The sequence below is a fragment of the Salvelinus alpinus genome, chromosome 9 (genome assembly GCF_045679555.1).
Source record: "Salvelinus alpinus chromosome 9, SLU_Salpinus.1, whole genome shotgun sequence".
NCBI lineage: Eukaryota > Metazoa > Chordata > Actinopteri > Salmoniformes > Salmonidae > Salvelinus > Salvelinus alpinus.
Genome location: NC_092094.1, coordinates 55,118,281 through 55,133,975, shown reverse-complemented (window position 1 = coordinate 55,133,975; position 15,695 = coordinate 55,118,281). Strand labels below are relative to the sequence as shown.

At 42.7% G+C, this 15,695-nt stretch overlaps 1 protein-coding gene across 8 annotated transcripts; it reads right to left on the bottom strand.

Moving 5' to 3' along the window:
* Positions 1-155: 155 nt before the first annotated feature.
* Positions 156-15,001, bottom strand: adpgk (ADP-dependent glucokinase). Of its 8 annotated transcripts, none has more exons than XM_071326737.1 (8): positions 14,565-14,848; positions 12,661-12,886; positions 12,281-12,506; positions 8,916-8,978; positions 8,564-8,684; positions 8,197-8,393; positions 7,986-8,084; positions 156-7,746 (listed from the first exon to the last, which is right to left on the bottom strand). In XM_071326737.1, exons 2-8 carry the CDS (start codon positions 12,870-12,872, stop codon positions 7,180-7,182), a joined length of 1,485 nt encoding a protein of 494 aa, XP_071182838.1. In that variant the 5' UTR covers positions 12,873-12,886; positions 14,565-14,848; the 3' UTR covers positions 156-7,179. The 8 variants fall into 8 exon arrangements, with proteins under 8 accessions (XP_071182838.1, XP_071182839.1, XP_071182834.1 ...); XM_071326738.1 differs by having other exon boundaries at positions 156-7,743; XM_071326733.1 differs by lacking the exons at positions 156-7,746; positions 7,986-8,084; positions 8,197-8,393; ... (1 more) ...; positions 8,916-8,978; positions 14,565-14,848 and adding exons at positions 9,161-11,297; positions 14,859-15,001.
* Between the last annotated feature and the right edge of the window lie 694 nt (positions 15,002-15,695).

The window sequence follows — 15,695 nt, the reverse complement described above, 5'->3', positions numbered from 1 at the left end:
TATATATATAATTTTGACTTTCCTGGTTGTTTTCTAACCAGGCCAATGTGTGGGATGACCTGAATGCGAAGAGAAACAAATGTGAAACTAAGCTTAATTCAGTCTGGATTTCCAGGCTAGCAACATGCATCTTTAACACAAAATAAAACTCTAAATTGACATGAAAATAGCAGACTTTATTAATATAAAAACATTTCCAAACTTAAGATGTCAGTTGAGTTCCAGTCTTAACATCAGATGACAAAAGAAAAGGGAATCCAATAAGACTTTGCATAATGGACACTAATTCACAAGTCTGAACAATTCTTGAGTAATAATTATTTTATATTTTAGAATAGATTTTTAATAAATAATTATTGTACTCATGTTCGTGGTGAGAGTACAGTATATTTCCATACAACAGATTATGGAGTCAACAAAGTTTAAGACAAATTCCTGATTTCCTCACTAAAATTCTAAGCATCTCACTGACACACACAAAAAAACATTTGATCTCTAAAATTCACAGATTATTTCCCCATATATTACACATCTACTTGTACTGGAAAAATGGATTTCCATACTTTGCTAATCAACAAACAATGTATGTACATATGGAGTATTTTGTGTATAACTGCCCCTACAAATTATAGGGCTGGGGGGAGGGTTAAGATGGTCATACCAAGGATCATTTAGCTATTTGATATAGAATTTTAGGTATCGATATATAGCAAATTGTTTTGGGGAAACTTACTGCTTACTTACTGCCCATAGCAACGCATTGAATAACAGATTCAGACTCAAAAGGATTTTTTTTATGTACCCATATATAACCCCTTTTTTGGCACTAAACTACTTCCATATATATTTCCACAAACATTTAACCCCATAGAGTCGATGTCCGTGCCCCCGCGGAAATCTAATCAACATAATAAAAACATACCCATCAAAATCCGTCTGTTTTAAACTAGAGATGTTTTTTTGTTGTTGCATGGGCTGCGTCTCAATCCACCGCATACGCCAATGACAGCCTTCCGCATCTGCTGGGGAAGGTGGCCGGGCTACAGCAGCGTTTGTCAGACCATGAGACATACCGAAAATCGGTTTTCTCACAAACATCTGTAATGTCCGAACGGTTTGGCCTACAAACTAATATGACCACTCTATGGAAAGGTGAGACTCTCACGAACGTGTTGGTTGTTTTGCTCTAGGACGCCCACAAACCTCACAAAACTTGTCTGAAGGTAGCCCGGTACCAGTTGAAGTAACCTTCAAAAGGAGGTCTAGTTGTTAAGTTGCAGTGTTTCCGCCTAATGAGCTAGCATAACTCTTGCTAACCTTTACAGTAAGACATGGGTGTTAATATGAAATTACATCAAATATAGTCTCATTTTAAAGTGCTGAAAACTCAGTAGAGCCACAAGTGACTAAACTAGACACGAACAAGGCAGAATGTTTCTTTAATGATACCTGGTAAATACTCAATTATCTTTGGAAAATTAGTAGTAAATAACCTATGCTCGCATCTACATCTAGCCACTGCACCTTGAATATTGTTGTTGGTGGTAGTATCTGTAAGCAGGAAGTAACCACGATATGTATGACGTCATATTGTCGACAAAAATGTGTGAAACCTACTTATGCATATAAAGGTGTGGGTGATGGCAGCTACGCCCAAATTTGATCATAGCTCCATCCAAGGGGCAACATCCTCAATGATGAGTGTCAATCAAGCGGTAGGATGTGAATTTATCGAACAAAAACAACAGATGAAATCTGCAAAGGAAGTAGAGGCATATGTCTCACCAGCCTCAGAAGAACGCCCTGAAAACCCTAGCAACTCTCGAACTGTATTACCAAACCATTGTACCTAACAAATTCACTGCAATGAAAAGGAATACTCAATTTCTTACTAAATGCATATTTACAGTCACTATTTCAACACAAAGCTGTCAAAGAAGACTGGCACATTCCCATGATCATACAATAAGCAGTAGCTTGGTCAAGCAGACGATAGAATTAGGAATTAGAATACTAGAATGGACATGAACCTGACAGTATTAAAAGATCAGCCACTTTGGTAAGGGAGTTGGTCAACCATGGTCAGCCAGTGCTGTGATAAGAGCAGGGGAAGCTGTTGAGGGGAGGATGGTTTCAAACACCTGGAAAACCAGGTGTTTGATACCATTCCATTCAAGCCATTACTATGAGCAGGTCCTCCCCATTTAAAGTGCCACCAGCCACCACTGGATACGCGACTGTGTAAAACAATGATTTGAAGATTATCTGCACTGTATGTTTGCTAGCTAGCCAACCAGTTTTAGTGGAATGATTCCATAAATGTTTTCTAATTAACATTCCAAACAAACAATGCAGTCAATCCACAGCCATACACTGTCTGAAATCAGTTGATGATAGGACTTAGACACATTGTAAATACAAGTACTCATATAATAACTCACAGCTTTCCAAAAAAACTAAAATGTAGACATTTATGGTCGATTTACATATTTTAGAGGTTATTTATACAGAACATTTGTATAAAACCTGTATAAACTGTATTTATAATTATGACAGTCTTTTAGGTTGACAATTCTATTACACAATTTCTGATATCACATGCCTTTTATTTTCCTGCATAAGTACAAGCAGGAAACGTATCACCTATGCCTCTTCTGCCATTCATTCGAAATAGATGCGGTAAAAGGTAAACCGTACTCGACCAAAACAATGGAATTGCCATGGAAACGCGTGGGGGGAAACATCCGAGTCTCCTCATTGACCCCCAGCAACATTAGTCTACATTTAGGCAATTGTTTATATGTGTATTTCACACTATGTTGAGGTAAAAATCTGAATATAATGCCAATCCCAACACATGTCATCGTTACCAATCAAGTGCATTACAGTTAAAAACGACCCAATGAAATCAATGATTTCTCTATGCTAACCAGTTTATACGAACGGGAGTTAGCATTTAGCAGTCACTTCTTCTAAACCTGAAAAGGGACAGCTTCTACATGCAGCAAAAACAGCCAAATGTATCAAAATCGGACTCAAGTAAGCACATTGTGGGCCTGTTACAATGCATAAATCATGACGGATTTGAAGAATCTCCAAATTGTTAGATCAGATTTGTTGATTGGAACGTCTGCGTTCAATTACCATTAACCCCTTTCCCGCAACTAAAGTGGTTTGGATTTCTCCCTGACCAAAATGGCCTCCATTATCATACCATTATGGAACTTTGAGGGTTCATGACATAGGCTCTCTCTAGTAATTTAATAGGATCTATATGAAGCAGACTGACCGCTATGCTCACTGTTTCATTTAAGTGAAACAATGTGACCTATCATAAGCTTTGTCTGGTTCCACCAGGCTAAGAAAGCAGTGAGATTCGAGACAAATACGTTCTTCATGCTCTGTTTTGTACCATCCCAATTCTCAGTTTCGCGGCAACAAATCAAAAATGTAAGTTGGGCATCAAAACAAAAAATATTATTTCCAGTTCTTTTTAGCAGTGGTAAGGTAAGTGATGTTTGAGCATGGATGGAGCGTTCAAACACTTTTAAAATGGATCTTTCCTCTACTTAATTACTCAAGGTCACAACTGATGTGAAACCAATAAACATGGTGTATACCAAGAAGTAGAAATAATGGGCTCCATCAGTTATAGTATACCAGGAATTATAAACATGTTGAATTGCCCATGTGGCATGTCCTACATAGGATAAACAAGACAGCCCTAAATCTTTACAAAATAGCTGGGGGGAAAAGTAGCAACTCTGAATATTAATATTATGTAGTATTCTAATGCTTGACTTTACATAGTGGCTGGACACCACACAATCTGCACTTGATGCAGTTGTGAGTCAAGGATGGGCTTGGAATGCTTGTGTACGTCCGCCATTGTGGACTGGAGATTAACATAGTACTTTCCGGCTGCGAGGTGGATGTCCTGACAGCAGCAGAGTAGACTACACAGCCGTAGAAGTACATCTTTGCATTATTCATTGTATCATTCAGTCAGACTGGCAGAAGCTAGAGCAAGCAGCTAGCCAGAGGACAACAGCAAAGTACTAGATCGTACTCTCATCAGATGTGCTGAAGCACTACTGGGTCTGCAGGCTTCATCACAGTCTGCTGTGTGCAATGTCCAACAGCACCCTGTCAGTAACAATCCGGCTTTGTAGGAATTTTAACAAGTGGCTTCATTAGTTGCAGTGTAACAGGTATAATTTACATGTTTACTTGTCCATGTGGCATAACCTACATAGGGCAAACAAAATGGTCCATGTGGAACACCCTACATAGGGCAAACAAAACAGCCCTAAAGTTGATTAAATAAGCTGAACAAAAAGTGACAATTCACAATAATATGAAGTATTTCATTGCCACACTTCACCCCTCACAGTCTGCTTGACCCAGTTGTGAGTCAAGGATACAGATGGGCTTGGAATGCTTGTGTATGTCTGCCATTGCGGACAGGAGATCCAAATATTATTTCCGGCTTAGGTGGATGTCATGACAGCTGTAGGAGTACAGCTTGTGTGCTACTGGCATTCAAACAGACAGTGACAGGGCAAACAGCTAGCCAGAGGACAGCAACCACGTACTAGAATAGATAGCAGTCTCATCAGATGTGCTTAAGAGTTACTACTGCAGCGTTTCCCAAACTCGGTTTTCGAGACCTCAAGGGGTGCCATCTTGGTTTTTTCATAACACTACACAGCTGATTCAAATGATCAAAGCTTGATGATTAGTTGATTATTTGAAACAGGTGTGTAGTGAGAGAAAAAAACAAAAACGTGCACCGAGTTTGGGAAACCCAGTCTGGGTGAGCAGCCTTCTCTGCTGTGCGTGTCATAGGACATGTCAGTCACAACCCTTCCTACTGCACTTTGTGGGTATTGAACAGGTCCTATCAACTGCGTGAGATGGAAACTTGTAAAGGCTCTGTTAAAAAGGGGACACTTTAAGCCTGAATGAAGCACTGAACTATTACCCCTTAATTTAAGTAATAAGTTATAGCGCCAACCCAAAATAATATTTGTTTTTGCTTCATCACTGTTTTCATTGATGGATTAAATGTATTCATTTGGCCAAATGAAAACTAAATGACCAAATCCCCACAGAAAACTGTCTGGGTGGTTAACTTCTAGCTCCTGCCCCAGTTTGCACAGGTGTTGTATTGATTGTAATGAGGGGGTGTAGTTGTGAGATTCTACTACTTTTTTTACATTCAGCATCACTATGTCAAGGGAAATATAGTATACATTTTGAAAACATAGCTTGTCCAGAAAAAAGTGGTCTCTTGGCACAACTTACCCTAAGTGGGTAAGTGGGTGATGGTGCTGGTAGGGCAATGTTTAATTCATGGATGGGAGTGTGGTATATTGTATATGTTAAATGTATGCCTACAGTGATATAGATCTCTCTGTTCAATACTATTCAATTTCTTAAGCAGTTGTCTGGGACAGGGAAGTAGTTTTGATGTGCCAAATCATAGGCATGTTCTCTGTATTTGAGGCTACTAAGCCCATAAAACTAGTCCGCAAGATTCTTGATATGTTTAGCAAGTCAGACTTGATGTCGTCAGATAAGACCTTGGTCACATTCCCCTGCTCAGACATTGCATGCATTAACCAATGTTTGCATACCACATCATCAACTGTGTCATTGACTGACAGATTGCCATAACATGTGTATATAGCTGATATCTATAATACCTATCCAGATCTGCCAGGCAGCAGCAACGCCTGTGCAGAGGAATGAGCCTTGTGTATGCCTGGTGGTTATTGATATAGTTATATCAATATTTGCACGTAAAAGCTTTTCCACCACCATTTCTCACATAACACATTTTATAGACACAAAAAGATCCCACCGTGTCTGGCATATTTTGTTTTGTCGACATTTGGAAAGTCTACCAAGAAATGTGGTTTTCCATCAGGACTGTCAAAAAATGTTTTATCCAACATGTATTTTACTCGCATAAAAACGTTATAGTACCTCTTCAGTGTCATTCAGTAAAAAAAATATATTCCATTGCTGCTGCTTGAATGGACTTCTTCCCTTCCTTGGCTGCTCTCAAGAACCTCAAGGGGGGGCTAGACCCCTGCTTGTTTTACGTTTGTATACACGTGGCATGATGTCTGTGCTGTAACAATAAAAATACACTACTCAAGTTCATATGCATGACACATTGCTAAAATACTATGCATAAAACTAACAAAATAATCATAATTTGTATGGGGTATGGTAGTGATTGGTTCAATTTACCCCGAAGCAAACACTAGCCCATATTAGCCCAAACACTAGCCCATATACTGTAGCTACAAGAATGCACTTTAATGCTAGGTTTAGGACCTCATATTGCAGCTTATAGAAACGGCAACTGATGTATAAAACAATCTACTTTGGTTTAGATACAAACATGAAACCTATAACAGAAATGAATTTGACTGATTTTTTTTTTTACCCTTTGGACCACTTTTTCCATGTGGTTTCTTTCTTCCTTCACAGACTCCATGAAATTATGACCTCTTCCTAAATATTTGGTCACATGATACACAAAATGTATCGTTTCCTAGAAACAAGGGGTGGCTCAACTAACCACTTGGCTCAACTTACCCCACTTTCCCCAACTATAGTGCTTGGATGAGGGAGCTTGTTCTGAACAGGGTCAACAAGAAAAGATTATTGAAGGAAATTGAACTAAGACTCAGCGAGATGATGTGAAAATAAACTTCCAAAAGAGTGTGATGCAAGAGGCTGAACTCATTGGCACTGTTCAGCATCTGCATATGTGCACAGGAGTTTGCTCCTCTATTGTGCAGCATGAAAGCTCAAACTCTGTCTGAAATCGCACCGCTACTTATGGAGACCATATCGCTGAATATTTTTCCATTTCCCCCCCCTCCAAACCGAACTGACAAGCAGCTTTGGCATTGTCTTTGTACACAAACATTTACATAGAATTTTCACAAGGCAAATGAAATCAGAGGTAACCCAGCACAACTCCTTGGAGTTACAGAAATGGCTTAAACTGTGCCCAGTGCAAAATACTTAGCTAACCAAGGATCAGAATTTCAACCCAAGAAAAAGCTACAGTACAGGTAAAGACATCACTGGTTGGTTGGGGAGATATGGTGCACACCACCATACAATAAAATAAAAAGAGTATAACAAAAAAGGACCTCACAAAAATGGCAGCTGTGGCCTGAGCTCAGAGTATACGAGCCCCTCTGCTGAGATGGCGTCCCCCAGCCCTACTGTCCGGATTGGCTGCTTGCAGACCAGCACGGGTGCAAGGTGAAAGGTCACGTTGCCACGGTGCCAAACAGTGACAGGCTCAGTTGGGTTCAGGGACAACTTCTCTCTAGGTTCGCCATGGGAACTGTAGAACTCCAGCGGAGCTCTAAGGACCACCTTACTGGCATCTATGCTTTGGAGGCCGCAGGCCTGGATGCTGGCCACACGGGCCCCTGCTGCCACGGCGGCCACCTGGTTGGCCCAGTGCCCGTCCACAGTGGCAAGGACATGGTATGCCAGAGTGTGAAAGTGGATACGCGTGAGGTCAGCCTCCGACTCGGGGTCACTGCGTCCATGCTGCTCAAGGACCCACAGGAGGATGTCACTGACTCGGCCTACATCCGGTATGCCCCCCCAGGAGGCCAGCTCAGCGTGAGGCCCTGTGCCGGCCTGGGAGAGGAAAAGTAGCTCCTGCTCATTCAGCCCGATGGATGTCACTATGGGCATGACCTGCTAACAGAACACAACACCAAATAGTTTATTGTATGCATCAGCTCCAATACATGACTTTATTACGCAGCGCTATAATCCACTTTAAATTGACATCACCTATTTTGACGACATCACGTACAAATATGATCAAATTTGATAGAAATCCCGATTTTAACCAGACAGGGCCTTTAAAAAAAAAAATTATAATATTGAGTTCTGCCAAACTTGTATTTTAGTTACTGTTAAACCTACACCTTTACCTCTTGCATGATGCTGTTCATGTAGTCTTTGTCAGTCATGCTTGCCAGCTCCAGGTGGACGGGGACCGCGTTGCGGACGTCAGAAATGGCCGTCACTGCCTGAAAAGGTATCAAGCAAACCATCTCAGTCTATACAAAAGTTTAACAAAACTCTGGCGAGAACCCTAAATGCGCTATACTATTGTGCTGTTGTTTGTGCTTTGCTACGGACCTCTTTGAGCCTTTGCTCCCACATCTGCCTCCCCTGGCCCTCCATCATGTGCAGACCGGACAGGACCACCAGGTCTGGCTGGAACTCATCCAGGCTGGCCACGAACATCTCCAGTGCTCTCATCTCCCCATTGGACACGTCATGGGAGAAGATGAAGCGGTTGGCTTGGGGAGCCCGTGTCGCACCCCACTGCTCCCCTAGATAGAGGCAAAAGGACAGACAAATATTTTGATAGGTAGCCTAACTACACTGTCGGCCACTGAGGTAAAGAAATACAAATAAGGAATGTGTTTCCATTAATCACCTAGCTATTAAAAGCTTATGAAACCTATTTTTAGTTGTGGTTCAGGTTGCCTTTGGTCCTTACCTGCTTTGTACTCCAGAATTAGGTGATATTCATCAGTCTCCTGCAAGGACTCGGGGGGGACAACGATTTGCTCATCCAGCATCTCGTGTAGTTTAGGCCCAACAGGCCCACATAGCAGAACCTATTAAAGGCAGAAACCTCCACCGTCACTGACTTCAGTAATATAGACGTAGGGGACATTTCAAAAGTTAAGCAATGTCCTCAATTCCTTTTAAACAAACTGCCACAGTTTCTCTGTGCCAAAAAAACACAACCCTGTGCAGATAACCATTCAACAGTGGTTGAACAGTAGAAATGGTACAAAATGTGTGCATTCTAGTGAGGAGTTTAGAGATTAAAAGTGCCAACCTACCATCAGCTGAGGGTATGTGGCAAGTTTCTGTCCAATGAGAGCAGCATTTCCTCCAACATATAGCTAATTATTGAGAGAGCGAGGGAAAGAGAGAGCAAGAGATAAAAAATGAGTTGAGGTTTATCAGTGAGTCTGATAGAAAATGCCATCATAATAACCACAATTGCACCAAGAAATAGCCCAGCAGTGAAATTATTAATTACTGTTGATCATGTAGAATTAAATTTGACACAGACACTCAAACCTCTCTGGATGGAACCTTTATTCAAAAGGAAAAGTGCTTCGTCTTCAGGGGGGTGAAGCCAATTACAGATGCCAAAAATACATGTGATATCAAACTTTCAGGGTGAGCTTGAACTGATTTTTTCAAATAGACCTACAACTTTATCAGTCTGTCTGTGGAGACATAATTCCTTTGTCTGATTTGCTCCCAACCTCACTTTTTTTTTTGCCAGTTTATCTTCCACGTTTTATTGCCTGGTTCAGAATTTGACCCAGTAATCTTCCAGCTACTTGTCCCCACTCTCTAACCTCTTGACTACCTACTTCACCTATTCAATCATGTTGGATTGGTGATGATTACCTCAAGTACAGAAAGGATGATGCATTTCAAATGGATACAAAAACTTGAATTAGGCTAAGTTGGTTTCTGTTAGTGTTAACTATCTGATGTATAGACCATGAGAGTGTGAAACCAAACTAAGGGTTGGGTGATATATTGTTGATCTGACCATAGGAAATCCTTCTGATACATTTACATTACATTTACATTTAAGTCATTTAGCAGACGCTCTTATCCAGAGCGACTTACAAATTGGTGCATTCACCTTATGATATCCAGTGGAACAACCACTTTACAATAGTGCATCTAACTCTTTTAAGGGGGGGGGGGGTTAGAAGGATTACTTTATCCTATCCTAGGTATTCCTTAAAGAGGTGGGGTTTCAGGTGTCTCCGGAAGGTGGTGATTGACTCCGCTGACCTGGCGTCGTGAGGGAGTTTGTTCCACCATTGGGGTGCCAGAGCAGCGAACAGTTTTGACTGGGCTGAGCGGGAACTGTACTTCCTCAGAGGTAGGGAGGCGAGCAGGCCAGAGGTGGATGAACGCAGTGCCCTTGTTTGGGTGTAGGGCCTGATCAGAGCCTGAAGGTACGGAGGTGCCGTTCCCCTCACAGCTCCGTAGGCAAGCACCATGGTCTTGTAACGGATGCGAGCTTCAACTGGAAGCCAGTGGAGAGAGCGGAGGAGCGGGGTGACGTGAGAGAACTTGGGAAAGTTGAACACCAGACGGGCTGCGGCATTCTGGATGAGTTGTAGGGGTTTAATGGCACAGGCAGGGAGCCCAGCCAACAGCGAGTTGCAGTAATCCAGACGGGAGATGACAAGTGCCTGGATTAGGACCTGCGCCGCTTCCTGCGTGAGGCAGGGTCGTACTCTGCGAATGTTGTAGAGCATGAACCTACAGGAACGGGTCACCGCCTTGATGTTAGTTGAGAACGACAGGGTGTTGTCCAGGATCACGCCAAGGTTCTTAGCACTCTGGGAGGAGGACACAATGGAGTTGTCAACCGTGATGGCGAGATCATGGAACGGGCAGTCCTTCCCCGGGAGGAAGAGCAGCTCCGTCTTGCCGAGGTTCAGCTTGAGGTGGTGATCCGTCATCCACACTGATATGTCTGCCAGACATGCAGAGATGCGATTCACCACCTGGTTATCAGAGGGGGGAAAGGAGAAGATTAATTGTGTGTCGTCTGCATAGCAATGATAGGAGAGACCATGTGAGGATATGACAGAGCCAAGTGACTTGGTGTATAGCGAGAATAGGAGAGGGCCTAGAACAGAGCCCTGGGGGACACCAGTGGTGAGAGCACGTGGTGCGGAGACAGATTCTCGCCACGCCACCTGGTAGGAGCGACCTGTCAGGTAGGACGCAATCCAAGCGTGGGCCGCGCCGGAGATGCCCAGCTCGGAGAGGGTGGAGAGGAGGATCTGATGGTTCACAGTATCAAAGGCAGCCGATAGGTCTAGAAGGATGAGAGCAGAGGAGAGAGAGTTAGCTTTAGCAGTGCGGAGCGCCTCCGTGACACAGAGAAGAGCAGTCTCAGTTGAATGACTAGTCTTGAAACCTGACTGATTTGGATCAAGAAGGTCATTCTGAGAGAGATAGCAGGAGAGCTGGCCAAGGACGGCACGTTCAAGAGTTTTGGAGAGAAAAGAAAGAAGGGATACTGGTCTGTAGTTGTTGACATCAGAGGGATCGAGTGTAGGTTTTTTCAGAAGGGGTGCAACTCTCGCTCTCTTGAAGACGGAAGGGACGTAGCCAGCGGTCAAGGATGAGTTGATGAGCGAGGTGAGGTAAGGGAGAAGGTCTCCGGAAATGGTCTGGAGAAGAGAGGAGGGGATAGGGTCAAGCGGGCAGGTTGTTGGGCGGCCGGCCGTCACAAGACGCGAGATTTCATCTGGAGAGAGAGGGGAGAAAGAGGTCAAAGCACAGGGTAGGGCAGTGTGAGCAGAACCAGCGGTGTCGTTTGACTTAGCAAACGAGGATCGGATGTCGTCGACCTTCTTTTCAAAATGGTTGACGAAGTCATCAGCAGAGAGGGAGGAGGGGGGAGGAGGGGGAGGAGGATTCAGGAGGGAGGAGAAGGTGGCAAAGAGCTTCCTAGGGTTAGAGGCAGATGCTTGGAATTTAGAGTGGTAGAAATTGGCTTTAGCAGCAGAGACAGAAGAGGAGAATGTAGAGAGGAGGGAGTGAAAGGATGCCAGGTCCGCAGGGAGGCGAGTTTTCCTCCATTTCCGCTCGGCTGCCCGGAGCCCTGTTCTGTGAGCTCGCAATGAGTCGTCGAGCCACGGAGCAGGAGGGGAGGACCGAGCCGGCCTGGAGGATAGGGGACATAGAGAGTCAAAGGATGCAGAAAGGGAGGAGAGGAGGGTTGAGGAGGCAGAATCAGGAGATAGGTTGGAGAAGGTTTGAGCAGAGGGAATACTGTTTTGCTTATACTGCTGATATTTTAGTTTCACTCATTTAGCTACAGGATGAGGCTTGATCAAGAATAGATATGAAGTGTATGCTATCTAACAGTTTCCTGTTATTGTGGCCAACTGAAATTCACAAACGCTGTTCAGCTCTGATAGTTGATGAATAACCATCAAAAACAGGGATTCCGACAATCCTGTCATGTCAGATCAGTGATTAGGTCAATTTTATAAAGGGGCAATCAGCAGTTGCTATATCCATTTTTGGACTCATAAGTTAATGATATGTACCCGTTGATTCTTGAAGAAAATAACTTATATAACCTTGCTTCAGGATCATAGCTTTGAAGACCCTGATATAAAAATGGGGAGAAACACTGTTAACTTGCCTGAGCACCAGGGTACTCTGCAGCGGCCCGTGCAATCCTCTGGAAAACCTCTTTGTCGGTGAAGAAACGCTCCGCCGCGGACCCCCTCTCCATGTAGTGGATGAAAGCCTCTTTCAGTTCCTCTTTAGAGTGTAACACTTCATGGTCACGGCCCATCCCAGGATCCACAGCCAAAGCCTGTAGCAGCCCTATCCCCGACACCACAACATCCACACATGCATTTACCCTAAATGGAGGAAGCCAGAGAAAAGGTAAACACGCCGAATACGCACTACCATTTCACTTGGGAAGTTCCGTGTTTTGTTGGATGAATGATGAAAACCAAAACAGCAAACTCTAAATCATGACATCATGAATGCTTAGTTGTCTCTGAAACTCACCCTACTGCCACTCTGCCCCACTGACTGGCGGGGGCAGTTATTAGGGTCTCCCAGGCAGTGGAGATAACCTGCTCCAAGGTTGGGTCGCCCTGAGTGGATGGATGAGGCAGGGACAAGTACTGGAGAACTTGTTCAGGCAGCTCAGGGTTGGTGTGGTAGAAGTATCCAACGGCCAAGGCCAACAGGGCAGCTACCGCAGCCTTCCGCCACATGTTTTCTCAGACTTCTGAAATATGAGTGCAAACACACACATGCATAATACTACTGTAATGATACCTGCTAAATGTACACAAGTCTTCCTGTCTGTCATTTTGCAACATATGATGCTAAGTTTTGCATTGTAAATCAAATCACATTTTATTTGTCACATACACATGGTTAGCAGATGTTAATACGAGTGTAGCGAAATACTTGTGCTTCTAGTTCCGACCCTGCAGTAATATCTAACAAGTAATCTAAGAATTTCACAACAACTACCTTACACACACAAGTGTAAAGGAATGAATGAGAATATGTACATAAAAATACATGAATGAGCGATGGCCAAACGGCATAGGCAAAATGCAGTAGATAGTATAGAGTACAGTATATACATATGAGATGAGTAATGTAGGGTATGTAAACATTATATAAAGTGGCATTGTTTAAAGTGGCTAATGATACATTTATTACATCAATTTTTCATTATTAAAGTGGCTAGAGATGAGTCAGTATGTTGGCAGCAAAATGCATAATACCTGCAGTATTTCTGTATTTTGAAAGATATCTTAAACTTGATTGCTGACATGGTCTATATATCAAGAATGGACTAATGAGACAAATTTCGCTGCCATTTCCTGGTTCCCGAAGATTCTAATAGTTCGCCTAATTTAAGTTCTTGACAAAGCAAGTATACTGTAGAAAATCATTGTACCATCTAAACCGCTGTGAAATATTTTCAATAACCAAAAATATTGTATTTTCAGCGGTTTGGAGCTGGTGTACAAAAGTAAGACGCAAAAACTAAACTTACGAACTGGAAGCATAGAATAGCGCACATAATACAGATCTGACGCACGTACTTTCAATGGGAATTACAGCTCTATAACTCACATTTCTATTCGAATTTGGTCGGGTCGCCCAAAAAGTTACATATTGTAACTTTAACAACCTACTATTTTTTGTGTGCGCGAAAATAAACCTGTCTGAAAATGTAATAAGCAGTGGAATTGCAATGGATATGCACAAGACTCACATACTGACAATTAACTAGCTAGCTGATGGGCGAAATGACTTTACAGCTATCAAGGTTAACAGGCTGAATCATGGTAGCTAGCTAGCATCAAAGTTAAACAGGGTGATGTGTCATCATTGCATTAACTTCCATATTATTAGTAGCCAGCTAACTTTAGTTATCCATTCGTAAATCACTTTCAGACACGGCTAGTATGGCAAAAGAGGTTATAATTAGGACGAACGGCTAGCTAGTTACCAATGAAGTTGTTGACGAGTATCAAATGTTAGCTAGCTTGATCGGATAGCTCTGGGTCTAACGTTACCGTTGCTGAGCTGGCTAGCTCACGCACTCCAATGCAGATAAAAAACTACAAAAAAAACATGTTTCTAGTAAGCTAACGCAATGCCTCCACGGTTTGGTAACGTTATACCCAACATACTGACAACCACTGTCAAACTTGCGTTATCTCCATTCAAACATTGCTAGTTTGCTAGCTAGCATTGTCAGCTAGAAGTACGTTAGCATCCTATCAAATATATTTGTTAGCTAGCTGGCTAATTTAGCCAGCTTGCTTGACAACTTTTAAGACAGACCCAATCAAAAACATGGTTGGTAGCTACCTGGATAGCTGACTTATCTACGATAGCTGGAAACAACTATAGGCTTGTCTGGGGGGGGAATTACGAACCAGGATAAATTGGGTTGAAATTAGGGTATTTCTGTAGTGTAGATGATGATGTCCTGGAACTTGGTGTTCAGATCTCTGAGGTATAAAGACAGTTCAGACCCGGCGCCACGTCTGAACTCAAGGGCAGAGCAGTAGGGGAGAGTGGGGTAAATTAAACCACCCTTGTTTCGGCTTCTTCTTGTGAATTCCCGACAGACTAGACACTTTTTGGATTATTGCTGCATTTCTCAGTTCTCAAAGTGAATTCCACATTGTGACGAAACCAACAAATAAAGAGGAATTGGAAAAACTTACATTGCACCACCATCTAACCCTGCATCTATACACCATCCACCAGGGGTGCAACTTTGGTTTTAGAAGTGGAGGGGACATAACATTATTATTATGTTTTTAATTTTATATCCAGTCGGATAAACACTCCACACAGCCTACCCGGACGCTTGGAGGCATCCGCATGGTCCTAAAGCACACCAACGCCTAGTTTTGTATCACATTCCAATGATAAAACTGGTGGGGGGATGCAATTTCAAAATGTGGGGGGGCATGTCTTCTCCCGTCACCAGTGAAAGTTGCGCCCCTGCTACCCCCCCCCAAAACCAACCACCTTATCCCATTTCTTGGCCCTAAACAATCCTACACAATCCTACAGAAGGATGGAACTCCTTCTCTCAAAACTTCCTGTAGATATTCTGCACAAAAATTTCTCACACCCAAATATTTTTCAGTGTAGTCATGTTTGTCATGTAAAAATCTTCCCAATCGTTCTGATTGTGACATCATGTAAAATTTCTCACAACATGCACATCTTTTTGTGTGGATGGCTGAGCTCCTGTGGATGTCTCTCTCTGGACCTTGAAAAACTGTTCCGTATGAGTGGTGATGAAGGCCAAATATAAACCTAGGCAACAGTACCACCATGTGGCTGTCGCCTACCAGTGAACGTCTGACTGACGTGATACCAATGCCTTACTAACTTCTGTGTGACGCCTGCGTGTATCAAATTCCCTACCATTGAACGTGTAACTAACATGTCGTCATACCAATGCTTTAATAACATCTGCAAGTTAATAAGTTATAAGGTGCATCGTTTATATTTATTTTAATTAAATCTCAACCATAAATGTTAGAAAC